Source organism: Manacus candei, unplaced genomic scaffold (genome assembly GCF_025592945.1).
Source record: "Manacus candei isolate 608988 ecotype Guabito, Panama unplaced genomic scaffold, ASM2559294v1 h1tg000063l, whole genome shotgun sequence".
In the NCBI taxonomy this organism is placed as follows: Eukaryota; Metazoa; Chordata; class Aves; order Passeriformes; family Pipridae; genus Manacus; species Manacus candei.
Window position 1 is genome coordinate 3165053 of NW_026138111.1, and position 27588 is coordinate 3192640.

The following is a 27588-nucleotide window of genomic DNA, read 5'->3' on the forward strand; positions in this document are numbered from 1 at the left end:
AAATCTCTCCTGTGTATTGCACAGTAGCATTAATATCTTTCTTGTTCTGCTGGAAAATCTGTTCTGATATAATCTATGGCTTTTGGAAGACTGCAGTAGAAAAGCAATTTGGCAATGTCCTGATTATACCTGTTTTCAGGTATTGCTGTGCTCAGTGTCTGGCACATGGCACATACTTGACAGTGAGTCTGCTGTGTCCCGCTCAGAAGTGCAGCAGGATTGTACAACTGCCCACCATCTGTCTGCTGTCTGCAGAGAGCTGCCTGTAGCATCTCTGTGATTGCCACCGAGGGCCACATCTCCTGTACCACGCTGGGCACACGATCACCCACCGCAGAACCACAGCTTGTTATTCATCTGCAAATGCATGAGTGTGTTTTCTGAAAGCTGAACTTCTCTACCTCACTCTTCAAGCTCACCTCATTCTTTCTGTATTCAAAACCTCCTCACTTTAATACTGACTTCCAGCTTTGTATCATTAGCAGAGTTCATCAGATAACTCCAGATTTAAAAAAAAATAAATTAACAGATTAGTGCTCCCTCTGTTCTGGAGTTTCCTTTTCAAAGCTCCTAGTCGTCACCTCCTCTTTAGCATAATCCACCTTTGCCTTTCAGTGCCTTTAGTCATCCCATCTTCTCCAGTGACATCAAAAATTGCCTGTGTGGCAGGGAACGGAAGGCTTTACTCAGGTTCAGAGAGGTGATGTCGATGTCATTTCCCTTTGGAAGGCAGTTTGTCTAAATGAAGGTGCCAGTTGAATGTGGCATACGTATATGTACCTTTTTTAAAAACAAGCTGCATTTCTCCCCATTTATTTCTGTCTGGTTTTCTTCAAATTTTGTTTTTAAGATCTGCATACTATCGAGATAAAAACTGTGCTTCTGGTTTACCCAGAACACATTCTTCTTCCCTTCAGCCCTTTTTCACTTCAAGTCCAAATGCACACTTTCAGTCACCCCAGCTTGATTGAAAGTTAAACCTAGGTTTAAAAAAGTAAAAAACTTCTGTGATTTCACACTGCTATTTCTTTAGGACTCCAAGGATGGTTACATTTCCCTTTAGGCTGAAGATTTTTATACCTCCAGCACTTGTTATGCAAAATTAAAAGTTCGGTCACTTTGGGGCTTGGGTTTTTTCCTCTAGAAGTTGTGATGCAGTTCATCTTCAAGCCTTAGACTTTCAGCGGGACTTAATTGATGGCAGTCATGCAGACTGGGTTGTGCAGAGTGTCATAGGAGACTCTTTAAGTTAAAGTCCTCTGTGCATCTGTCCATAGACCCAAGCAGTCCAGCCTGGCAGCTCCACACCCACAGCCCCTCCGAGCCCAGCTCTGGGGCCAGCGCCTGTGTCCACGCACGGGGTCTCACTGATCATGAGCTGCCTCGGTGGTGTATTTGACAAATGCAGCCAGACATACACAGTTACTGAAGTCATTACTTACAGATGTTCACTATAAACGTATCCTCTTGTGTGCACTTTACACCAGCCCAATCCAAATTAATGAGTCATGTGTGGCTCTGAACATCCTGTGTCTTTCCTGAACAACCTTCATGTTTTACAGTAGATACATTAGTCACTTTGTACACTATGATCATAATACTGAGCTGAGAACAAGTTTAATAATTCAGTCTACTAAATGTCTTACAAACCATCAAGAAAACTTTATACAAGTTATATACAAGTTGCAGATAAAATATTACTCCTAACTATTAGTCTGTGCTATAAAATACAAGATTTCAAATATTTATATGTTCTTTAGTTACTGTACAAGCTGTCTACAAACTATGGCATGAAATAAGAAAATCTGTGTGATTTTAGCCTCCATATATGTACATAAATACATATATATATATACAGAGACACATAAAGACTAACAAGCCCATTCCAAAACTTGGAACATAACCACATGTAGTAAATCCTTCTTAAGGTATTTAAAAGTATCCTTCTTTTCTTCGTGCTCATCATAGCATCCGCATTCGTCTTCTGTGACATTGTTACACTGGAGGATATTATATTTAGAAAATTAAATCTAAAATTTTGTTTCTATTGGAATCTGTAGGAAATAAAAGGAAATAAATTTCATCTTTTGAAAGGAATAGCCAGGGTAAGTTTCCTCTGGGGAATGATGTATAAGAATCTGCTTCTCTAAAGCATTTGGGTGAGAAGACTGTGGTCTGACATTTTCTCCTTATGGGGTTGCTCTGTGCTGGATACTGCCCTTCTCTTTAACTCTGTGATGAAAGGCTGCATGGATCCCTTATCCCTGTCTCCAGACTCCCCTTCTGCCTGAGAAATTTCGATAAACTGGACTAATGTTGACTTCTGAGCCACAAGAGCATTCCACCAGTGAGCTCCTCACAGGGGAGCTGTGGTGGCCAGGAGACCAGGTGGGACAGTTTGGGGAGACAGCCTTTGCCTGCTTTCCCTCTGCAGCCTCTCCATGCACACAGCACAGCTTGTGAGCCGAGCCCTGGGCCTCCTACTCCCGGAAGGCTTTGCCTTAAGTCAAATCCCATCAATAAGCTGTCTGGATGCTTTCTGCCCTGGGCTGACACAAGAGCTCAGGGATGAAGATGCTTTTGTTATCTGACCTAGCAGATTCCCATGAGCAGCTTTTTGGGCCGTGTTTTCTATGTCTAGAGTGCCATAGACAGAGCCTTACTGTGCACTCCCGGCTGCGCAGTCCATTCCTGGGGATGGTGACATAGTCATTGCTTCTACTGTTCTCCTGTAAAGAACATGGGAAGTTGTGGGTTAGGAAATAGATTGCTTCTTATTTTCTGATTTTCCTTTTTCACATTAAAGAAGGTTTTGCTTTCTAAATCTCAAGAAGTTGACCTAATGCCTGGGAAGCTGACCTAGAAGGAAGGAAGCTCTCACTCGTCGGTCCTTTACGACCCTTGCCAGGTCTCTGGGTCAGTGCAGAGGGGCTGGGCCAGTTCAGCTAAGTGGAATTAGACAGTTTCAGGTGAGCAGCATTCTGGGTCTGGTACAGATTTAATGTATGCAGGATCCTTTCTTGCTCTTGATTTAAGAACACTCCCAGGAAGGCCATCACCAAATTTGGCTGTACTAATTTATCTACACTGCTTTAGGACTCCTTGTAAAGGTAGACAGGGCTGGAAAGCCTACATGACTACATGCAGCATAAATTCTGCCTTGCAGGAGCCACTGCAGTGAAAGGAGCAGTCTCTGCTGGATGAGTGGTGATAGAGGACTGCTGACGAATGGGCTGGGATCTCACCCACACTGTGCTCTTCCCGAAGAGGTGACTTCAGGTGACATCTATGGCCAAGCCAGTCACCAGTAGGAATTATTCACTCCTTTCACTAGTGGTTTGCCAGGCACCTGACCAGCTGAGTTTTAGTCATTAACTTTTCAAATAGAGAGGCAGTGTAGCACACACTGCTGGGTGCCTGGCAGTACTGGAAAGGCACTAAAATAACAAAAGATGAAGATTGTAGTGTTAATTACCTTAGTGAGCTTTAATTTTGGGGAGCTGGCTGTGTCCTTCTTCAGCAAAATTTGTAAAACGGCATCATGAATGGTGAGGAAAAACATGGATGGCTTAATCTCCTCATCAAAAAATGCACTTCTCTCCAGTTTGTCCAGGAGGCCCTCTGTGAGGGAACAAAATCAAAGCACAGAGTGATATGCAGGCCTTAAAAAGGAAGAAATAGTGTATCCTGAGCATGCCCACTGAGTGAACATAGGAATTCCTGGTATAATGCACTTTTTTATTTATTAGAGCTGATGGTTTCATCTTTATGGATGTGGAAAGGGCAGAACACAAATGCCCATCAGTAGTGTCCTGCTCAAGGCCAAGCAGGAGGGAGTCTGAACCCCTTTTCTTATTTAATGCCCAGCCCAGGGTGCCCAATCACAGGTCTTGCAGCCCAGAGCTGCAGTGGCCGTTGGTAAAATGAGCTGTTACACGTGGTTCCAGTCTTTTGGGGACAGCACAGGAGGGATGACACCTCCATTCAGCTGGGTCTGTTTGTTATCCAAGACTGGAAAGTAAAACGGTGGTGAATCTCTAGAGCCGTGCTCAGTGGCCAGCAAGGGAGGCAGTGGGATGAGGCACCTGCGGTGATGCCAACGGAAAGGCAAGTACTCACCGTGTGACTCAACAATGTAAATGTCGATGTCCAGCCGGACAAATTCTTTCAAAGTCTGTTAAACCAGAAGGAGGCACCATTTAGATATTGCTGTTTTTTGCAGTATGATAACAACCCTTATGCTGATTAGCCACAGCAAATATACAAACCGCTTTAAGACATTTAAGATCTACGATGGCAAGTGGCTTTGAACTCAAACTCTGCTGCACCTAGAGGCAGGACAGTCCTTTCATATGGCTCCAGACAGCGATGGCCAATCCTTTTGAAAAGGGGCACTACTGAAAATGTTTAGCTCACAGAGAAAAAGGGGATCTTTCGTGAGTTGTATGACTTTATTGTACCTACAAGACTCATGATGAAACTTTAAAGAAAAAGACTTCAAAATCTTCTGGGGAGATTTTTATAACTGGGAATTTGAGCAGAACTACAGTTCCCACTGACACGGTGGGTTTTAGTTCCTATGGAAATAGATTTACACCCCCCGTGTGTCTCTAGATAGTTAACTGTAGCTGCTACTGTTGAAAATGTTGTGCCTTTTGCTTTGTTCAAGATCATGTGGGGAAGCAAGAGCAGGAGCAGAAATTGAACTCCAATGCTTCAACTCCCAGCTGGGTGTTTAAAGATATTTCATATCTACATTTCTGTAAAGCTTCCTGAAATCTTACCAGGTGAAGAAAGGCTACCACAGCCAACACTTTAATTCCAAGACAATTTATATTGATTATTTAAACAATTTCCTAAACATTTTCTATGGAAAATGTACATTAAAATTCACATGCACTCAAAGGTTGCCACTGACCTTCCAGTCCATATAGGAACGCCTTTAAAAAGCAGGCTATAAACACAGAATAGAATTATAGAATCATCTCGGTTGGAAAGGACCTGAGAGATATCGCCTAGTTCCAACCTCCCTGCCATGGGCAGGGACACTTCCCACTGGAGCTGGTTGCTCAAAGTTCTGTCCAACCTGGCCTTGAAGACTTCCAGGGATGCAGCAGTCACAGCTTCTCTGGGCAACCTGTTCCAGTGCCTCACCACCCTCACAGTAAAGAATTCTTCCTAATATCTAATCTAGACCTGCCCTCTTTCAGTTTAAAGCCATTGCACCTTGTCCTATCACTACATGCCCTTGTAAGAAGTCCCTCTCCAAGCTTTTTTATAGGCCCACTTTAGGTATGGAAAAGCCATATACCAAGATCTCCTCATAGTCTTTTCTTCTCTAGGCTGAACAACCCTAATTCGCTCATCTTGTCCTCATGGGAGAAATGATCCAGCCCTCTGATCATTTTCATGGCTCTCCTCTCGACCTGTTCTAACATATCTATGTCTTGCCTGTGCTGGGGACACCACAGATGAACAGGATACTCCAGGTGGGGTCTCACAAGGCTGGAGTAAAGCAGCAGAATCACCTCTCTTGACCTGCTGGTCACACTTCTTTTGATGCAGCCCAGGATATGATTGACTTTCTGGCCTGAGAGTGCACATTGCTAGGTCATGTCCAATATTTCGTCCACCAGTATCCCCATCTCCTTTTCTACAGGGCTGGTCTCAATCCATTTATTCCCCAACCTCTATTGATACAGGGGATTGCAATGATTGACATGCAGCACCTTGCACCTGGCTTGTTGAACTTCATGAGTTTCACATGGGCCCACTCCTGAAGCTTGTCCATGTCTCTCTGGGTACCATCTCTTCCCTCGTGTATCCCTCAAGTGTAACTGCATTCATAAGTTTCATATGATCACTGTTTGTCTTGTGAATTATGATTACCTTTTTGAGGATTGTCATGGCAGAAAAATCGAGGAAGGATACTGATGAGAAATCCAGAATGATGCTGTGGATGTTGACCTTGGGCACGGTGATGCCAGGGGGGAGGTCAGTGCCCCAGTTGATCTGAATGGGCAAGTCTGTCATGTTGGTGGGCTGGTCCAGCTCCTCTATTTTGTTGTTGTCTAATTCTTCATCTGACTCATATGTATGGTTAGCCATGGAAATCAAGCCTTTCTGTGTTGACAGAGAAAAGTGTCATAATTAGTACTCTTTTTTAAGACCCAGCCAGGGTAGTAGTGCTTCTTGGGCAAGGGCAAGAATGGTGGCAATGCAAAACTGATGTTCCCATGAGAACATCATGAGAAGGAGCCATGAGAAGGAGCAGGATCTACCTGCACCTTGCACTAGAAAAAGTTCTGTCTCTCTCTTGCCTGGAGAAATCTGGAAATCATTTAATCATCATCATAATCACTTAATGATGGCTTTTTATTGTTCCTTGAAGTCAATTGTCAGACACGCTTCAATTCAGTGATTTGGAACTAGTCAACAAAAAGCATGCAGGATTTGGGCTGGGAGAAAACCAGCTTTATCCTACCATTAATGGAGCATGATCGTCACCTCTGTGGGATCTGATCCTGCCATTTGATGGCAAACAAAGGTCTAGTGGACACATACAAGCTCTGCCCCTGATAAATCTGTAGGTCTCTAACTGTGAGAGCAATTTAAAATCTTTAAGTGGAAACTTGGAGAGTAGCATATCTAATTAGGACAGGAGGCTATGAGGTACTTCTCTGCCATGTAAAGCCAGGGAGCTGGTTCCTTAACTCCCCTCTGCTGGGAGTAGAGTTGCATTACATACGGGTGTCACTTGCAGCTCTCCTTTCTTCAGCATCTTCCTGATCTTCCTCAGAGCTTTATTGCGTTTCCTCAGGACTCTCAGTGGGTTGAAGCCAACCTACAAAAACAGCACTTTAAATAATCAAAAATGGAAACACCCCAGTGACAGAGAGGTAAGGACAAGGCATCTCATGTGTCTTCTCTTTACAGTCATGATTTGAACTTGATGTTGCCTACCACTTGTCTTCAATTCAAACAAGGGCTCTTTCTTGGTTGGAAAGATGTCTACAGGTAGTGCTGCACACCAGGCAGGCCTATCTGTGCTAGCTTTAGGACACTAGCATGGACAGCATTATAGCAGTGACAGTGCTGTAGCAAAGGCCACTAACTCCAGCAGGCTGGCACAGTGCTGGCATGTCCTACTCATCTTCATTATGAGATGGACACCCAGGTGACCAAGACTAGAGAGTTCACAGGTTGTATCTGCTCTGTGCCACCCGACCGCAGCATGGGTCATTCACACATTGTTTTTCCTGAAGAAGAAAACCAAATTTGATCATGTTGGCTGCATGCGTCTCTCGAACCTCCTCGCTGGTTTTGACAAAATTAGATGGCAGGTAAATTAGGCTAGTAAGGGTTATGAGAACACTAGATTCCTGCAAGTCTTCTGCCTCATCCATCTAGTGGGTAGAGGAGAAAGGTGTTAGAAGTACCAGTATTTGTAAAGAAGGAGAGTGATGTGAGCATCTGCTCTCACAGAAAAGAACCCCCTTATGCTCTTCTGAGGTGAAAGCCAAACACATGGAGAACCACGTGTGTTGGATTCCCATGTTCCTCTGCCAGTTTCAGTCCCTCGCATGAAGAATGAAATGCTCATTACCAGTGCTCAGGGTAGTCAACTCCCCACTAAGGGCAGCAGTAAGGGAAGGTTATAAGTACAAGTTGTGTTCAATCTGGGGATGGTGGGCCTCGCTGGCATGGTGAGAGCTCAGGGGTCCTGGATCTCTGTGCTGATTATGGAAAGACTGGCTGCCTTCACCAGTTTGTTATGGAAGACATTAAGACCTCTTCGATAGAGTGATTTCATTCAGCATTCTTCTGACTGTTGTGGTTATGTTTTTTTTGGGCAATATGAAGTAAACTAGCCTTTATTTGGTGTAAACAATATAGATGACAGTAAAATAAAATTATTTCCCTTTATATTATCTGTGTTTGCACTACTTTCTTGTAAAGGACTTAAAATATGTATTGTTATGGTACAACAATATATGGCATAGATGTACATATATAAGTATATATATAGTATAAACATTGTTATGATATAAGTTCAGCATGAGTCAGGCTGTTCTCTTTCTCAGGGGTGTCTGCATACGTGTGAGATTACAGTAGTGGCAATAATATTTGAATTAACCATGAAAATTTCACCTTTGAACTGTGGACCAACTGCATATATAGTAATTACTGGGAAATTGTATTCACCTTAATGTGCCATACAACTCATATGTTCAGGATGACAGCCCCAGACACTTACAGCAGTGATGAGTTTCTCTCTGAAGAATTCAATATTAGCAAAGAAGATCGGAGAGGAGCATCTGAAAATCTTCACTCCCTCTGGCTCATAGATCTGCACAATGAAGCAGAAGTGTAAGTAACTATGTCTGTTACAGAAACACAAGTGCAGCAGATAATGAAAGAAATGACATTTCTTACATCAGTGTAATCCTTCCTGTTTCTGTAGATGTTACTTCTCCCAACGTTAGCCAAAACAGCGCAGCTTGGGCTGTGAACAAAAACACACACAAAATTATTAGTATCCTATATCAAAACTTGAAGGATGGGAAGGATCAAATAAAACAATCTCAGCTGCAGTGGCAGACTGAAGCAGATCCCCACAGCCAAGGGTTTACGCTTGTAGATTAGTTTTCCATATGTGGTTGCTGGACAGACTGAGGCATGGGGCTGTTGGCCTTCTCTGTACAGAGGGAGTTAATTTATAACGGGAGGCCCTGAGATATCATTGCATTCAACAAGTACTCACATCTGGGAGCGGATCACCACCGTCAGCAGCTGGAATGCCACAGCTGCTACTAGTCCAAGGTCCAGGCCAAGAAAGATGGTAGCTAAGAAAGTCACCACCCATATGATCTGTAATGAGCAGTAGAAGGCAATGGTTATGAGCATGTCAAGAACCTGGGTCATGAGCTCAGGGTGGGAGCAGCAATAGATCTCAGATCTGGTCCAGGATGTCCATCTGCTTTTGGCGAGGGCTTTTTTCTTGTAGAACAGAACCAGAGTCACCAACCAGCACCTGGGAGTGTTTCCAGGGATGACCATTTCTAGACAACAAAGGCCTAGAATGATAGGGGTGTGGCTGTTCAATAAGTGGTTCACTAAATGCTCAATAAAAATCCAGCAGAAAGGCAAGGCTACAAGTAAATCAGGATCCTGTAAAGCTGAGAGTTGTAAACGTGCAAATATCGGTGCTGTGGATGTACATGACTGATAAATGACTAGGTAATACTGAATGATTTTTAGCCTCAGAGCTCAAAGCATTTTCATGGTATAAAAATGTCTGTTTGATAGCCAGGAAAACTGAGGCTTGGAACCATTTGTGAATACAAGGAACTGGCATGTAAGAAAGGCAAGAGCCTAAATTTTCTGAATGTTGGAGGTAACCAGTCCTGCCCTAGAGCCATGAGTTTTACCATTTGGAGTAAATCCTTCAAGCCATGGTTGTCATTTGTTTTTTGCTGTGTATCTATCTTCCATATAATATGTTGCATGAGTGTGCCTGCCTGAATGCATAGTCAATGCAGTAGGTATTTAGACATTTTCTGTTATTTAGGCATTTTCTGTAATTGCCTTCTATATTTGACTTTGTATAATGTGCTATTTTAATAGATTTTGATGAAATGGATGAAAATGAAGTTAAGAGAGAATCAACTCAAAACAGGTAGGACAAAATCGGAAACATAAGCAAGGCATGTAAAAAAGGCATGCCATTATTGTATTTTCTGTTTAATGAAGTAAGACAGGTATATAAAAAAAAGATAACCTGTAAGAAAATTTATATAATAGATGACTTTTTTAGAGCACTTAACTTGTGATGATGCTCGTGAGACTCAACTTACACAGTCAAACTTGTCTTTCCTCCATAGGATGCCTACTTCCTTGAACTGCATGAGCATTCCTTTCAAGTTGCCAAGGGCCAAAGATGCAAGGACTGACTGTTAAAAAGACCAAAACACATGCTGAATATCTAAGCAAGCAAAGAACATGTTGAACATTAGGAATTAAAAGATCTTACTAATAGGGCCAAAGTGCAACTGAAAGGCTCCTGGTACATCACAACTGATGGAACCTCCCCAGCTGTGGTGCAGATGTCTGACTTGAGGCTGCAAATCCCACTTATTTATGGCACCTGAAAGCTGGTGCTGTGGTGGTTGATGTTCAGGTACTTGTATTTCCTTTGAAGGACCAGATGTAGTGGTCCTTTCTGGCATGATGTGGGAAAAAGAACCAAGTTTTCCAAAACCCTGCTTTGCTCCCCCTGAAGTCTATGAACAGTCAGAGTGACTCCTAGAGCAGCCCTATCTTTGGCAAGCAGGAGGAAGCACTAAGTGAAACCAGTGAATACCTTCTGTAATGGTTCCAGGAGAAACCCAATGGCCAAGATCACAACCAAGACGATGACAGATGAGATAATACCAGCAATCTGCATGAGAGAACAATTCCACCATGAGTGCCTGCAGGCATTATGATCAGCTAGGAAAAAACAGAGCTGTGTTTCATTAAACACCATCATGATTTGTTGTCTTCTATACCTGTGTTTTGCCTCCTGTGCTCTCCTGCACACCCGATCTCGACAGAGCAGTGCTGGAGGCAAATCCTTTGAATGATCCGCCAACTATATTACCCAGACCAAAAGCAATTAGTTCCTGAAATAAAAACAAAAAAGATTGTTCTTAAAAGCTGGTTCATGACAGTTATTCACAAGGTAAAGCATTCCTAAAATGATTTATTTCCCATTGACAAATGCACCATATTGATCTCTGTTATTTGCCTACCTGGTTGGCATCTATTGGGTAGTCATGCTTGATGGAATACACTTTAGCCACAGAGAAGGCCACTGCAAATGCAACGATTCCGATGGAAAAGCCATCACCAATACAGTTCTGGAGGATACCTACATCAGGTGCAGCAGGTGCTTGAAACCTGAAAGACAAAAAACTCTACTCACTAAGGATATGCCTACAGAGATAAGCTGTCAGCCAAGAGAGCAAGGGAGTGGTCAAGCTCATACTGAGCACTTCGGAGAGATGCGACACAGAGCTGTGGGTCTGAACCCTATAAAACTTTGGGGAATCCTTAATCAGGAGATTAAGGATTCTGTTTATCTGCACTCAACTCAGTTCGTGTTTCAGCATGTTCTCATTTACTTAGCCAGTTCCAGTCACAGCTTATTTCATCTGAGGTGCACACACAGTTCTTCCTTCTGGTTACACATGGATGTAGGATCTGATACTGCACTGAGGCATGGGCAATTTGCACATGGAAAGATTTCGCTTAATTACAATGGAAAAATAACAAACCAGTGTGATTCATTGAGGTTCTTTTACAATATCAGGTAATACTGGCTAGTCTCTCAGGCTATCTATCTCCTAGAAATTTTAGTTTTACCATTTTCTGCTGGTTTGTTTGGGGTCTTCTCCTAGGGAGAATGCTAGGTCTTCTCCTAGGGAGACTTTCCCTCTGGGCTTCTTTTTTTTTCCCTTTTATTTTCAATGAAATGAAATCTGAAGAAAAGAGACTCTTAAGCAGAAAAAGCTGTTCCTCTGCAAACTTCATCTACTAACACCCCTGAGGCTACAGAGAGCAACGCTGTCCTAGTAAAGGTCTTCCTCCCTCTTTTTAACTTAACGTGTGCCTATTAATTCTTTATGCCAGAATTCTGGCATAGCCAGATGTACTTTATATATGGACATATACCATAACTGGTCTACTCTGGCCTCCCATCGGGAGGCCTGGAGACACACCATCTATAACGCAGCTGTCTCCTTTGAGAATGCACGCAGGATCACTCTCGAGGAGAAAAGACAATGCAGAAAGAACCGTGTCTTGCAGAATATACCACCTAAGGAGTCTTTCTGCTGTGCCTTTTGCAATCAGACATGTCTATCTCGTATTGGCCTCATTAGCCACCAGCGTGCTTGTAACAAGCGCGGATAGTGCCTTCCTAAATCTTCGTTCGCGAAGCCAAGCCATGAATACCCTCTAAGTGGATATAATCCTGGAGGAGCAGACATTGAGGCCTCTGGAGGACAATGGTGCCTGAGGAAATGCTGGTGGCCAGTCACAACACCAGGCAGGAGAACTGTGCAGTGCCCTGGTGGCTTCCCAGGGCTGGTGGTGGCTGCTGAACTGTGCAAGTACTTTGAGGGAAACCAAGGGGTTCAGGAGTAGCCCAATAAAAGGGACAAATATGAACCTCCTGCTCAACAGCTGTCTTAGAAAGTGAAGGACACAATTAATTCATGTCTCAATATATTCCTTGATAAGTGGGAGATGTGCTCTAGTGAGTAACTTTTACATATTGAAAGTGTGTCATATTGTCGAGAGAAAAATATTTAGTTACCTACTGAAAGAAGATGAAGCAGATAATTTTAATCAGAAACATAGCTGAACTGATTTAACACTGCCAAACTAGAGAGAACATTTTGTTCCACTGGTGAATTGTAAGTAAATCACTTACCCTTCCGGTAGTTTTCCAATAACAGCTACATTAAATTTTTCTTCCAAGTTAACAAAATAGGAAATCAGTCCTGCTACGATTGTCTGAAAGATAATAAACCACACCTCCATTAGACACATTCACGCAAGAGTGTTAAGAAACTATTAAACACCATTACCTTCCCTCTCCCATGCACCCTCCAGCCTTATCAACAGTGGCAGAACAATTCCCCAGGTCTGCACATCCCTTTGCTATTCAGATGTCATTCCTGAATGACCTTACAGGTATGAGTTTACATTCATAAATCACACAGATTATTACAGAATATCTTACTAACAACAGAGATCTTCCCACCCAACAAACCATGTATGTTCTAACAAGGTGCTGTAATGACACTGGGAGAAAAAAAGTGCTACTTAAGTCTATACAACATCCTCCAGGATTGTAGAAGCTTCCCCCCGCCCCTGCTGCTTGGAGTGGGCAAAACTTTCTGCTGCTGGAGGGCAAAATAATTTTGTGCTTGGCCATGGATGGCTGGGACTTCAGTGGCTGCTTGCAAGTGGGGTGCAGAGAGGCCCCAGCTGTGAGACTGCAGCTGGCTGGTGTCAGAGCCAATCTTGTCCAACTAGAAAATTCATAGTTTATAACACCACAGATATGTTCAATTAAGAACAGTTAAGTAGAGGTAAAATATCTCACAATAGCTCACAGATGCTGTCAATTTTTCCTTATAGGTAAAATGATAATGCATCATTTAATGGAGAACAGGAGAAGAAATAGTTAAAACTCTGCTTTCTGTGTCGTAACATGGAGCAATTGCAAAATCAAGGGGAAGTGACTTACCACAAGGAGTTCGATCGGGATGGGTGTTGGTAACTTTTCTTTGTATCGATCGTTCATTTCTTTCACCACAAACACGACAAGCAAGACAAGCAGGGATGTGACAAGGTCAGCGACGTTTGTTTTTGTAATCTGGCTGAAAAAGCTCTCCAGAGTCTGCAGAATCAGGAAGAAACAAGAAGTGCTTTAGAAACCGTAGTGCCCTGGCACAGTAGCACTATCCCTTCCAGAAGAGCCTTTATCTGAATTGCTCTAAGGATTATGATGGCTGAGATTTATTTCCTGTGGCATGATGTGGACTGCAAGCCCCCATGAATGTATGTGCATCAGCCAAATGATGAAAGCATCCACAAAAGAACCTTTCCACTGATTTGTGACCCTCCCCTCCTGGCTTTCCCCTGAGGGAGGGTTGGAGCAACACACGTGTGTGTGTGTGATGGGAAATGTGAACAATGGCACTGAAGAGCAAGTGCCTCTCTCCTTTCCTTGCTTCCTGTCCTTCTCCTTCCTCCTTTCTCATCCAGAGTCATATGCAAATAAAATATGTATAATATCAGTCCAGTAAAAATGAATAATTAAGTGCCTAAGGCAGAGTAGAATGCTTAATTGAGATATGCCACTACACAACAGTAAATAGTATCTAATTAGCCCAATAGGGTGTAACTTGGTGCTTGGTAATAAATTTAAAGATTGGTCAAATTAGTAAACACTAATACATCTCTCTTCTCTTGTGTTTCTTCCTGCTTGGCTATTTTATGCTGAGTTCTGTTATTACTGCCATGTGATACACAGACACAGGTACATCAATAACATTAGCAAATAATGAGCACTTAGCACTTACATAGATGATGCCTAATGGTTTAATAAATCCAGGAACAGGTAGCTGAAACATGAATTTCAGCTGGGATACCAAAACATGGACAGCTGCAGCAGTCGTGAAACCACTGATTAATGATTGTGATAAATAAATAACAAGGAATCCAAAATGGAAAATTCCCAGAAGCAACTGAAATGCAAAATAAGCATACGTCAGTGGGATTCATTCATGTTTTTAAGCAATCTCTGCAATAAAGAGAACTGTATTTAATGGAAGCAGATATTTTCACCTAATCCCATCCACCCAGAGACTGAGGAATATGCTGTCACCAGACTTGCAATAAAAGTTGAGATTTAGCAACAGGGGGCATAACACTAGTAAGAGTAATTGCTAGAGCAGTTAAAATCCATTCTTTTTATTTTATAGTTAAAATAAGCCGCCTTAGTTTCAGGGTCTTCAGTACCTGTATTTTCACAGGGTACACTGTTTCACAAAGTACAAATATATTGTTAGTAAGGGAGGAAATGTAGGAATTCTTTATTAGGACATAAGGATAAATTTGTTTGTTTGTTTTTTTTTTTAAAAGACAAATCCAAATATTTTACTATTGTGAGGCAGAGCTGGGTGCAACTGCATCATTAACTTATTTTCACAGCTACTTTTTTCCTATGCAACAGATTGTTTTTTGCTGTAGGTGTAGGTTGCAGCTGTGTGAACTGTAGGCTCAGGTCTGTGCAAAACCAAGGAATAGATGTCTCCTAATCAGTGAGCCAAGGGGAGTTACACAGGAAGGGGAAGAGGATTATTTTGGTGACTGCAACAGCAGAAACCAAAGAGGAAGGTCAGCCTACCACCCAACTATTCATATAGGTGCATATAGACACGTGTAGATGCACACACACAATTGACCAACCTGAAAAATCCCAGAAAGAAAGGTTACAGATGCAGCCACCATCACCCTCTCTTCATTTATTGCTGAGATATTTGTGGAATTGCCACTTCCAGTGCTGTCATCAGGGACCAGCCTGGTGACGACTCCTCCAACCATCAGGCTCAGGACGGGGAAAGGACCTGAGCAGCACAAGGCACTCGTCAAGAGATCCAAAGGGGTAGCATGTACTTCTTCATCAGTGAGGAGGGTGAGTTGCTTGCCTGAACTTACCCACTGAGATGTGTCTGGATGTGCCAAAGATAAAATAGACCAGGACAGGGAAAAATGCTGCATAGAGTCCATAACCAGGGGGGACATTCACCAGCAAAGCAAAGGCGAGACCTGTGAAGAGAGAGGGCCGGGGAAGGTGATGTGTGTGTTGCAGGCTGCAGTCAGCAGTGCCTTGGCACCTGGCCTAGCAGGCTGTGTCAGGGCACACATTTCCTGAAGATACCTTGTAGCACAGCCACGAGCCCTGTGTTGATGCCAGAGACGATGTCACTCAGGATCCACTCCCTCAAGCGGTATGCTGGCAGCCATGAGACAACGGGAAAGAAGCGCAGAGCAATTTTTTTGGCCCTTTGTGGGGAGCAGCTGTACAGGGACAAGAGGACAGAATTCTGTCAGTGAACAGCTCAGCTGAGTTGTAGACTGTTTTCAGAGCGGAATCGAAGAGAAAATGATTCAGGTTCTGGCTGTCAGAGGTCAAAATCTCATGCAGATACAGCCGTGACCAACCTGCACTGCCAGCTGGGCTTCAAGGTAGACCCAGTAGCCTTCAAAAGTCCTTTCCAACCAAAATTCTTGTAGAATTGTAGAATGCTTTTGGTTGGAAGGGACCTCTGAAGATCATCTAGTCTAACCCTCTCAAAGTAAGCAGTGATGCCACCCATTAGGTCAGATTGCTCAGAGCCCCATCTAAACTGATCTTGAACATTTCCAGGGATGGGGCATCCACCACCTCTCTGGGCAACCCATACCAGAGCCTCACCACCCTCATCATAAACAATTTCTCCCTTATATCCAGTCCAAATCTACCCTCTTTTAGTTTAAACCCATCATCCCTTGTCCTGTCACAACAGGCCTTGGTAAAATGTCAGTGTACATCTTCCTTATAAGCCTCCTTTAAGTACTAAAAGGCTGCAATAAGATCTCTCTAGAGTTTGTGCTGCCAAATGCCCAGAAAAAGAGAAGCTGAGATACAACTGTAGAAAGACTTTTAAAGGTAATAGTGGCTAAAATTAATTAGAAAGATCTGACATTGAATATAGCTAAAGAATTTTCATTTGCTATGTTGGAATCTGAGATGGATGTTGTCAGGATGGAGTTCATGCTGTTCAAGAGCGGTTCAGGCTGTTTCTTAGATCCATATTAAAAAAAAAATAAAAATCTCCTTACCGGAAATAGAGTTTCAGGTGGTCCCAAAAGGTTTTATGGTATCTGTGCAATTTCTCATGCTCTTCATTGAATGAATTCTCTGAGTACACAGGTCTGGCTACAACGTAGTGATTGCCCACAGGTTCAACCATTTCTTCTGAAATGTCGGGCAAGGATGGCGACTTGTGTATGCTTCTCTCTGGCTTAGGCACTTAAAAACCTGAAATGAAGAACAGGGTTAGCTCCTTATGTACTGTGGGGAGGGTAGTCATAGCATAGCTGAGTGAACTCCAAACTGAGCGTTACCACCTTTGAAGATCAAAAGAGGGAATGGTTGAGACACCTGCTTCACTTTGCCAAGGTGATCTCCTGCCCTGCTCCTCCTCCTGCTTCAGAGCAGTGTTTCACTGGAGCATGAATTATTTCTTTCTAAAGACGCGGTCAAAAAGTGGAGATGGTTTTTGAGGTAATTTATCTCTAAGTCAGCCATCTACAACCAAGAACTTCCTCCCTCAATGGAAATTAATTTCCTAAAGAATAAACAAGCAGATCCCAAGCAGTTTCTCTTTGTGGCACCGCTGGGAGAGCTGGGAGCTCACTGAGAGCCGCTGACACATGAGGGGAAAGGCTGAGCCAAGGCAGGGCTCAGACATCCTCTCGGATTCAGAGACAGGGCAGAATCTTTTGGCTTAGGTCTGTGTGACAGGGAGATCAGGCTCAGTAGTAAAAAAAGCACAGTATTGCTGCTTGTTAAGTTACTTGTAAGATTTATTTCCATGGGTTATATGGACTGATTCTCCTCTGCTTCATGTTCACAAACAGTTGTTCCAATATCTTACCTAAATACTATTTCCTGCCTTATCCCAACCCACATTTGCCTGTTTATACTGGATAGAAACTGTTCTCAGTCAGTCCAGAAATGACCCTTGGAGCCCTCATTACACATGAGAAGATTAAAGGTTCATTTCCGTTGATACCACTGAGTACTTTGCAGCAATTAAGTGATGCCATCACTGTGCTGCCCACTATGCCTCATATTCTTCCCACATCAAATTCAGCTAAACAAATGTACTGTCTAAAAACATTTATCTCAGTTGAAGCCGCCATTAAATATTTAATACAGTACTAGCCCTAGACAGAAGCTGTGGAATTTGCTCTTTGTAGTCACAGTTGGACTACATGATCATTGAAGGACCCTCCCAACTAGAACTAATCTGTTCTATCCTATTTTATTTTCTTTTGACTCACAGATGAAGATGTATCATAGAAAGCAAAAAGTCTTCTGTGACATTGATAATAAGGGATTTTTCTTTGTTTTCTCTCCCCCAGTGCAAATGCTACTTGGTACCTTGGTGCTTGTTGGCGGTCTCATGACAGATGCCCAACTAACACTAGTTCCTTGCCCAGGTCTATTGCCTGGGCAATACTCTGAATGTATTGAATGTATTGAATGCATTGAAATACTCTGCATGTATTTCTAATTCAGACTGGTGTGTATTCAATATTTGGAGATATCACAGGACAGATTTGAATGTAGCACAAAGCTGTTTGCATAGTTATGAACAGAGGAAAAGCTTTTAATCTGTGACAATTTTGGCATTAAAATGTGAATCCCATCCTGAAACTTTGCTACAGCTCAGAGCCTATTATTGACTTATTTCAAGTGATTTCATTTTAGTTTCCCTATAGTTCATGCTGGGGAAATTCATAAATAAGTGTAGAAGTCCAAATAATGTCAGATGTACCTCTTAGATATGCTGCTTTAGTTGACATACTATTTTTTTCACAAAGGATTCATCATACTGGCAATGGATTAAGCATTTTTACTATCTGTTTTAATCTAGAAAATGAGATTTGTAGTATTTTCCAAAACCTGGCAGGTAATTATTCTAACAGACCAATGCTCAAAATCTAAGCTGATTCAAGACACTGATCCAAAGTCAGTTAAAATCACACTCTGATCCTGTAACTGTACACTGCTGTCTCTGCCTCTGCTGGGATCAGAGCATCAAACCTGAGGCTGATAAAATTTCAATAAAAAAATTGGTTGATTTAGTCCATTCTGTGACAAATCTTGGTTATGTAGATTTGCAGGAAGAAGTTTTATCTATTGAAGATTTTTAAATTGCTCTGTTTCCTAGTCCCTGCCTTTTAGACTTCCTGTCACTAAGGAATATTGCTGAAAGTCCCGTTGACTAGTTTTGTTCATTACATTGTAGGGCACGAGATGTACTATTTGTACCCTTTGAAATGTTCACAAGCTATAAATATTAAAGAAGTGTGTGGGTGACTCATTTCAGACTTTCCTCAGTGCTGCAGCTGCTGTAGTTTTTGTGAATACTTCAGTTGTTCCTACTGCCCCTCACTCAGCCATTCTTCTTTCCTCAGGCCAAATTTACTGCCTCAATCTCAGGGAATATACAACACGCTTCTTTACAGCTCTGTGAATCTCCTTTGGTTTATCAGTGCTGGTCTTACTGAATGTGTAAGTGTTCCACATGTGTTTTTTACCTCCTCATTGAAATCTCAATTTACAGACTCTCTGCCAGCTGAGCTTTGGGTCGATGGCTTAGAGCTGCAGGAGGAGACCAGGAGCTTCACCCCAAGGGTCTCATCAAGCTGAATCAAGCAAGAAAGACTCTGCATTAAAGACTGCAGTTCTACACAGTTACATACATCATCTACTAAGCTGAACCAAGCCAGCCTGAGTACCTGAAGTGCAGCGGAAGGTGCCTTCAGTCTGTTTCCTGGCAGGTAAATGAGACCCATGCAGAGCAGCACCTTGCTGCAGCTAGATGACCACTAGCTGCTAGTCACCCCCACTGGTTGAGCTGTTTTTGCCTCATTCCCTCTTTCACGGGCTCTGTTGGCAGTTATCAGCTACCATGCCTCCAGCCCTCCTCTCGCTCAGTCTCATTTTCTTCCCATATATATCTAGAAAGACAGGATGCCCTCAGCATAGGAAGGGGTTTTTTTCAGCTGTCAGTAAAGTTACTTATTTTAGGTGTTTTAAAGAAAATGAGGATATCATGAAAAGTACCAGCACGGTGAAGGCAAACATCCTCCACAAATCCCCTAAAAGAGATGTCTGTACTCCAGTAACCCAAACTGCCTGTCCAGAGTGCCCCCATCATTAAGTTCTTGGGCTCCTCATGGACATGACTAATTCTTCTGATGACTTCTACAACATACACAGGAAACAAGAGCACAGACCAAGCTCATGCTGCAGAGCTATCAAGTGGTAACAACTTTCCCTCACTATTGACCAAGACAAGGTGTGACCTGAAACCCCAGAAATAACATTTTGGTTCAGTTTTATTCCGTATAGCCTCTGATCCTGTTCTAATAGCCAGCAATTAACAGCATTGCCATCTCTCACACGTGGAAAACTCCTACTCCAGCACTGTGAACCTTTGGTAACGCATATTTTGATGTGAGTCATTTTATTGAGGGGATTAACAAAGGGATAGTTTTCCCCATTTATTAATTTATTCTAAATACTAAGAGGTACACAAAAATCTGGTAACTTCTGTGGAATTAGATTTAAATTAAATATTAACATGCTCCATCCCACTTTTCAATCTGTGTATACCCACTAACAAATACTACTTCTCTGCAATATAAACATTTGAAAAAATACAAAGAAATTCCACAAGGGAAACTTACATTTTACAAGAAATACAACACATGACTAGAAGCATTTAATTTATAAGCATTACTTCACATATCCCATACCTACAATGGCAAGTTAAAATTGTACCTGGTATGTCTTCCAGGAAGCTCTTCAGAAGAAACCACACCAAGATTTTATGGATAAAGATATCCTTGAAATTTTCAGAGGTACTACAGGTATCTTGTGCTGTTCTTCACTTCAGAACCTCCCTAAATACTGGCAGGACTTTAATAACTAACTTCAGTTAACTTTTACAAGAAAAGGAAGATTTCACTGTGGCCTTGACCATTGAGCTTATCCTCAGGAGGAATGATAAGAGTAATTTCTTAAAGTTCTCTGTGATATTGCTTAACTTTGTTTGGTGAACTGTTTCTGATTGGTCTGCAGAGACTCATTATGGAAAAATAGAGATGAATAAGACGGACTGTCTGTTGCAATCCTGTGCTGTGCATCTGACAGGTTTCTATTGAGCTGAGGTGGCCAGAGCTCAGATATAGTACCCTTCATTTCTGAAGGAACATGAGTTATTGATGAAGCTGCTGGGCCTGTCAGCTCTGAGAAAAGTGTGCCTTCCTGAACCTACCTCTGAAGCACCTTTAATAGCCCCTAAATTATCTTTCCAGAAGCAATTCCCGAATTCTCAGATCATTGCCAAAGGCAGTCTTTGCAGAGATTTTGGAAGGCCAGCTGTGATGTGGTGGAGCTGACAGCTGTGGCATCCTGTGACAGACGGTGGAAGGCACAGACCACATGTGTGGCCAAGTGCTGGGGCATGAATATGGTGTGGGTGGGTTGGACTGTCCCCCAGTTTCTTGCTCCCCTCCACTGTCCATAGAGGAACCAGAGGGATCACGCTCCCTAGGACAAAGCAAGTCTTTGTAAACATTTGCCTGAGATACCTAAAACCGCCTAAGGAAATACCTGAAATAGCATTTTGAGGCCTCAGCCTGTAACTTCAGTTGCAGGTGCCTGTGTTCAGGAGAGCAGTGAACCTTTAGTGCTGAGGTGCTGAGGACACCATAGCATCAGAGTTCCCTGATGAAAAGTGTCCTTAAAACCCTTTCCTCAGGTCATACTGCCATGCTGCACCTAGAAGTGCTTCAGTTGTTGATATCCATGTTATCAGGAAGACTATGATCTGCCAGGGTCCTTAGGTCACTCCTCTACCTTGGAAGTCAGAGCTTGACTTAGCCTTTGGTGATTTGAAGTCACAGACCCTGACCCTGAAGGACGTTTTCATCTGGTGAAAGGGCACAACATGAGGGTGGGCACCTTTTGTGCTCTGGAGGGTCACTCGCACACATGAGTTTGGAGGAGAAGAGGCAGGAGGAGCCTGGGATTCTGCTCTCAGATGGTTTGCCCATATTTCAGTCAATTATTAGACCAAGAAATAATGAAGTGAGGAGGACCCACAAGGTGAGAGTTCAGACCATTCAATCAGGATTTCTTTCTTGTGCTTTAGCCCATGGCTCCAAGTTCCAAGAGTATAGATTTCAGGTGCTTTTGAAATATGGAGCTACACTTCTAACCAAGACCATAAGCTCCTCTAGTAAGTAAAGATCCCAGGTCACTTCCTAAAGTGTTGAGAGTTCCATCTCTGTGACAGCAAGCCCCTGGTGTTGATGACTGCTGTCAGGCTTAAGGGATTTACTGCAGTTTGTGCAACTGACACGGTAACCAGTTTTGCCATTAAAATAACAAACACTTAAGATATAGAACCATAAACTATAAAAAAGCCATAAAAACTATAAAACAATTAACAACTTTTGGCCTCCCTCCTCAAAGGGCAGGCATGGTGTGATCATAGAAACGCTTCAAAACTTTTAATTCTTTGTATTAAGGGTATGTCACAAAAAGTTGCAACATAAAAGAGTAGAGCAGTTTTTTAAGAGCTAGGTTTAAATGCATGAGGGACTCTCGGCTCTAGTGAAGTCAGTAGAGTCTTTGGCTTCATCATGTCCACCTGTAAATGCTTTACTCTTGAATTATTTCCACTAATTCACTGAAGAAATAAGGCTCTACCTGGAGTGATGAGGGAATAAACACTTTAGCCTTTTTGTTTGCAGCAGTAATGTTGAAAACACAATTTTCCCCTGATGGTGCAGAAAAGGTTTCATGCACAAGGGTCATACAGGAGGCAGGTTGACTCTGTCCCATACTGTGGAAGTTCAGCTGTGCAAACCCTTGATGTCTTTACACCAGGTATTCAAACACTAGCTAAATTCTAACCAACTGGGAAAGCATGGTCTTTTCTGCGAAGGCAGAGCAGCAGAGGAGGAAATGAAAATTTCTGATTGCTCTGTCTCTCAGGCAGCCCCATAAACATAGAGAGTTCGGAGAGTTCAGGATCAGTCACAGACTGATCCTTTGCCAAGTCTCAAGCGCTTTCAGCTTCCTTTTGTTTTCATGGGAGCTGAAAACGACCCACAGCTGTTGAAAGCCACTTGGTGAGCTGAGCTCTGAAGGGCTTCACTTGTGCTGTCTCTCATCCCAGCCAGGATGGAGAGGGTAAAACAAGTGACTGGAGGGAAAAAAAGCAGTACGTAAATGGAGTGGCTTACAACTGCAGAAAGAAGCTATTTTTCACAGAGGAAGAAGAAAACAGTTCTGTCAGTGATGCATTTTACTCACCTTGAGAAGAGCTTCACATCTTTCTTTAATGTTAAATAAACACCAGTATTGATACTGGGAGATTAGCTGGCTAAGAATGTGGATAACAGCATGAGCTCATACAGATTTCTAGTGTTTCCTAATGTTTTCCTTCACCATGTGCTATATAAAGCTTCTGTTCTCCTTTGTAGCTTTCTGGCAACATCCTGTCTTCTGCTGCTCACCCTGCTGTCAGGTTCTGCCCATTGCTCACAATACCATCTGCTGTGATGCTAGAAGTGCAAAACACTCCCAACTCAAGTTCTTTCAACTCTTTCAAAAATGACACTCAGTGCTATTGGGGCAGCTCAACGGGTAAAAGAAATATATTTCAGTCAGTAGTAAGTGTGGCAGGCAGTTTGGGGATGCACCGCTGGTGGGTGCCCGTTCCTCTCTCTGCTGTTTGGAGGACCACAGCCTGTGAATGGCATCCTCGGGAAGATGTAAAGCCCCCACTGGGGACATCCAAGAAATAAAACAAAAACTGATTGGCCCTTAGAGGCTTTTATGGAAGGCAGAGGTGTCGCTTGTACTAACAAACTCAGAACACTGATGCCAGAAGGAAGCATAATGTCATTTCACTTCCAGCACCTTGTGTTTTTTACAGCAAGTTTCTCTTTCTAGCACCCTGTAGCCCAGTTCAAATCAGTCATGTTACCGAGTTGAATTCAGTGGTGATGTTAAGAAGAGTAAGTTTAGTCAAGAAGCAAGTTTCAGGCAACAACAAGAAGATTGGAAAGGGCAGTGAGGTTGGGTTGGAAAGAGATCAGTTCCATTAATAATGATATTTCTGGGTTGCTCAAATTTATTGAGACTTGCAGAAAAAGGAGGTCTGAATTTTGCTTTATGACTCAGGAAGAGCTGACACCCTGCTAGGGAGTGGGTCATTGAAAGTTATCACTCCTTTATATAGAGCATACAATAAGCAGAAGTGTATGGCGCAGAGGAGCTGGGAATTTCCAATGACAGGTTTGTGCCATATTCGCATCCCTCTCACTTCTTTTTATTACACATAAATTACATGTGTAATAAAAAGAAGGAAATTCCCTTTTTTTATGGACTTTAGAGTTATTGTGCCCTGAAAGCCAGCAATCGTGGCCTGGATGATGGGATTATAGGATGACATTGCACCATAAAGAAGAGCACAAACACAAAATCCTGCACATTACCTTTCAAAACAGGGAGAGTTTTGACTTGCTTCTCTGCCAACATTAAGAATTGTGCTTTGTTATTCAAGACAAAAGTATCGTATTTTTATTCAGTTAATTTTCCTTTCTCTCTTAAGAATTTTCCATATTTTGCTTAAGGCAAAAACACTTTGTTTTCATTTAAAGCTGTCTGTCTCTTTTAATTTCATGAAGCAAATTAATTTCTTAAGCAACCTCTCACCTCATAGACAACCAACTAGATTAGACGTGCTGATTCAGCAGTTACCTGCACTTTTACAATTGCTAAATATAGCAACACATTATTTGAGACTCAATTAGGCTGGGAATTACAGCAATGGGAGGATGCACAATCACAGAGCTTCTCCTGGCTGGCAGTGGGTGACTCATGGAATCGGCAGCGTCACAGCCAGATGTGTTGTGTCCTTCAGTAGAGATACTGCTAATTGTGCATGGAGTTACGTTGAACACAGATAGTAATGAGTGTTTAGATATCTGAAAATAAAGCAGAGACATAGATAGACTTGTTTATGCTCTGCTGGAATGGAAGGCTCTTCACCCTGAGGTCCTGCCTGCCTGCTCCAAGGACACCTGACCCAGAAATGCTCGTGGGACCCCCATTTGCAAGAGCTGCTAAGTCATATGAGAGTGTAAAAGCAGCCTATGATCCACCAGGTTAAAGGAGAAGCACTGCAGAGTGTTCTGTCTACCTCAGGTTTGCATACAGTGTCTATGTATATTCCTTCTCTAGGCACATCCCAGCTCTGGGAAGCCACAGTGCCAGATGCCTGCAGCTTTCACTACAGCCCTTTCCTGATGAAACTGTGCAGGTCCATGGTATGACTAACATGGTAATGTGGTGCCAGCCCCAGGGAAAGCTGTGGTGTCCCCACTTAGTTGCCATAGATCTTTTTTCCTTCTGGCAAGCAGGAGTAGATGGCAGAGGAAGGACCAGTTTATTCCTCTCTTGTCAGGAGCTGGTCAGCTGAAGCCTGAGAGCTGTGGCATGTGTTGGATGGGGCCTGACATTGGAGTCTCTGTCCAGCACCGCTGAGCCAGAACGGTCCCATTTTCTTACCCCTCAGCACTGCTGGACAATTTGCCCGTGAGTCCATCACCAAACCATGCCTTTGTCTGGTTTGTGCCTCCACAGAGGACAGTCAAGATAATGATTCTTGAAGACCACAACAGCGGTTGCCTGAATTTCAATTAATCCCAAAACAGTTCTATTAAATAGGAACAAAGTCAAACTGTCGTGAAAGCAAAACCAAAACCAAACTAACTATAAATACCCAAAACACTGCCTGGCAGAGTATGACAAGGAGCTTCTAGTGATGAGTGCCAGCACTGTATTTCCCAGGCAAGCTCCAGTCACCATTCCCAATTTCCTCCTTAAAGTTCAGCTGAGCACATTTTTACTTGCTTATCTATTTTGAAACAATCTTAAAATAAACTGTTAAAATAACCTAAACAAATAATGTATTTCTGTGTATCTGGTAGAACATTTGAATATATTCAAACATTAAGTCAGAGCCAGCTCCTTGTAACCGTTTATGTTTGTGCTCTAGGTCTCCCTGTGTGATGGACCTTTGCAGATAGCAGTGCAATAAAATACTCCACTATCTCCAGATACTTTAGACTTGCCATTCCTTAAACTGTGTGAATTATGCCTGAAGTTCCCCTCAGGTAACAGTGACATGGATAAATGTATTTCCCAATATTTCACCAGGTCTCTTATCAGTTCTTGTGTTCCTATCAGCATCAGCTTGTTTTGCAAGGATGTACAAAATTAAATGATCTGGGGTTTTGCTCATGAAGCAACATTGCTGTGTTCATCTAGCAGAGGGATTCACCTAACTGCAGGCTCCATGGCTCAACAGGTCTGGGGTCTACAATCCCCCACCTCATCCCCAAGTGTTGGTTCCAGAGCCATCCAGGTGTGTACAGCCCCTCTGAAATCTCATCTGGATTTGGGAATTTTAACCTTAACTCTCTTTTATTACCAGCCTGCTCTTCCCCTGGAATTCCACAAATGAAGTAGTCACAGGATATGGAGTATTTTGTCTTTTGAGCTCACATCAGGATAGTTTCAGATTATTTAAGTAGCCTTACTTTTCTGAATATTCTGGTAATTCTTAAGAGAGAGAATTCCAGTTCCTACATTGCAATCATTTATCACTGATATTCTCTGAAATTTTTGTTATTTTTCAACTTACTGTTAACAGTAACTTTACTTTTTCCATTTGTGGGTTCATAAACATTTCCATACAGATCTCCCAAGTATACATTGAAATCTAGCCCAGAAAAGTCTGCTTTTTTACTCATGTCACAGAGATTCTTAGAAGTGAAGTAGCAGGTTCAAGGACCACATTCAGTAGTTTAGATTAATTTTTTAGATTAGTGCTAGCAAACTGTAATAAATATTAAAGTACACGAAACAGTAAATAAAATGTTAAATATCTTTTAAAAATACTATTGTAATAAATACAAGTATGGCAAATTAAAGGTAATATTCAAGAGCTGAGTTCAGTTGCAAGCAGAAATGAAACAAAATTCTGTTAATCCCTTGCATTCTTAATCTACAACTGAGATCTCTCTCATGATATTGAAAAGCCCAATAGTACCCTCTGTTGCATTCATGCCCTGAATATCTTTTCTATCTGCTTGTTTGCAGACCGACACAGGAAAATGATGAAATCTTTATACAGATACACATGTGGCCTGACCTGGCATGCTGTCTGCTCAGGAGAAGGCAGAAGTAGGAAAGTGTTTATGTATAATATAATTCCAGCTGTAGCACTCCTTAGTAGCATGGCTAATTTGATGAAGTTCACAAGAATGACTACTGAGAGATCCAGAAAAAACCAAGCCAAGCCAAAACAACCAATCAAAAACACCCCAAAAGAACAAACAACCACAAATGGAGCATTTGAAAAAATTTTCATTTATCACTTGTTGAAGCAAAGAGCAGCAGCAATTTCTGTATTTCTGTATTCACAGTACCAGATCCACCAGCTCTGAGGCTCCTGGGCTCATCCACAGTATGTCTCATTCAGTCCAGCTCTGACTTCTAGTTTTTTCTTGCCCCACACAATGCTTGTAGGTGATACTTTGGCCTCTGCTTGTACAGGGAGAAGCCTCAGTGTTCATGGTTTCAGTTTGTTTATTATTTTTTTAGCTAGGGTTTTTTTTCAGTAAATAGGGAGGCTTATTTGCTCTCTGTGCCAAACCTAAAGGAAAACTGGCCACCCAGAGCTGTAATCAGGCCTGGATCCCAAAGTGGCCACTACTTCAGTTCCTATCAGCAACATTATTGATAAAAAAGGGCTGCACTTTGTCCAGCTGGTATAAAGATATGCAGAGCCACAAATCCCAAAGCCAAATGTGGAAGCCATTTTGCAAACAGCAGGCAGTAACAGTGATGGGAAAACCCCCAGTGCTGGAGTGTTGGCACCTTCTTTTGCAGCAACCTCTGCGAAACAGATCCCGGCTGCAGTACCCACCACCAGGGCTGGTGCTCCCCTTTGCTCCTCAACAGGCTGCTCCAGGTTGTAATCAAGCCAGATCAAACAAACTAAAAATACTGTGACTAATCAGTCTAGGATAAAGGCCACCTTGGAAAAGATAGTTGCTCCAGGAAATGAGCTTCTTTCTCAATAGCTGGCATCATTCCCAGTG

At 42.4% G+C, this 27588-nt stretch overlaps 1 protein-coding gene across 1 annotated transcript; it reads right to left on the reverse strand.

The window, feature by feature from the left end:
• Positions 1 to 1544: 1544 nt before the first annotated feature.
• SLC26A3 (solute carrier family 26 member 3) lies at positions 1545 to 20338 on the reverse strand. The gene is made up of 21 exons (XM_051805128.1): positions 20183 to 20338; positions 16444 to 16642; positions 15500 to 15639; positions 15277 to 15387; positions 15028 to 15185; positions 14139 to 14303; positions 13301 to 13453; positions 12479 to 12561; positions 10794 to 10941; positions 10551 to 10664; positions 10364 to 10441; positions 9858 to 9953; positions 8765 to 8871; positions 8437 to 8506; positions 8258 to 8350; positions 6749 to 6844; positions 5890 to 6123; positions 4120 to 4174; positions 3476 to 3621; positions 2664 to 2729; positions 1545 to 2054 (listed from the first exon to the last, which is right to left on the reverse strand). The coding sequence occupies exons 2-21, from the start codon at positions 16572 to 16574 to the stop codon at positions 2031 to 2033; spliced, it is 2268 nt and encodes a 755-aa protein (XP_051661088.1). The 5' UTR covers positions 16575 to 16642; positions 20183 to 20338; the 3' UTR covers positions 1545 to 2030.
• Between the last annotated feature and the right edge of the window lie 7250 nt (positions 20339 to 27588).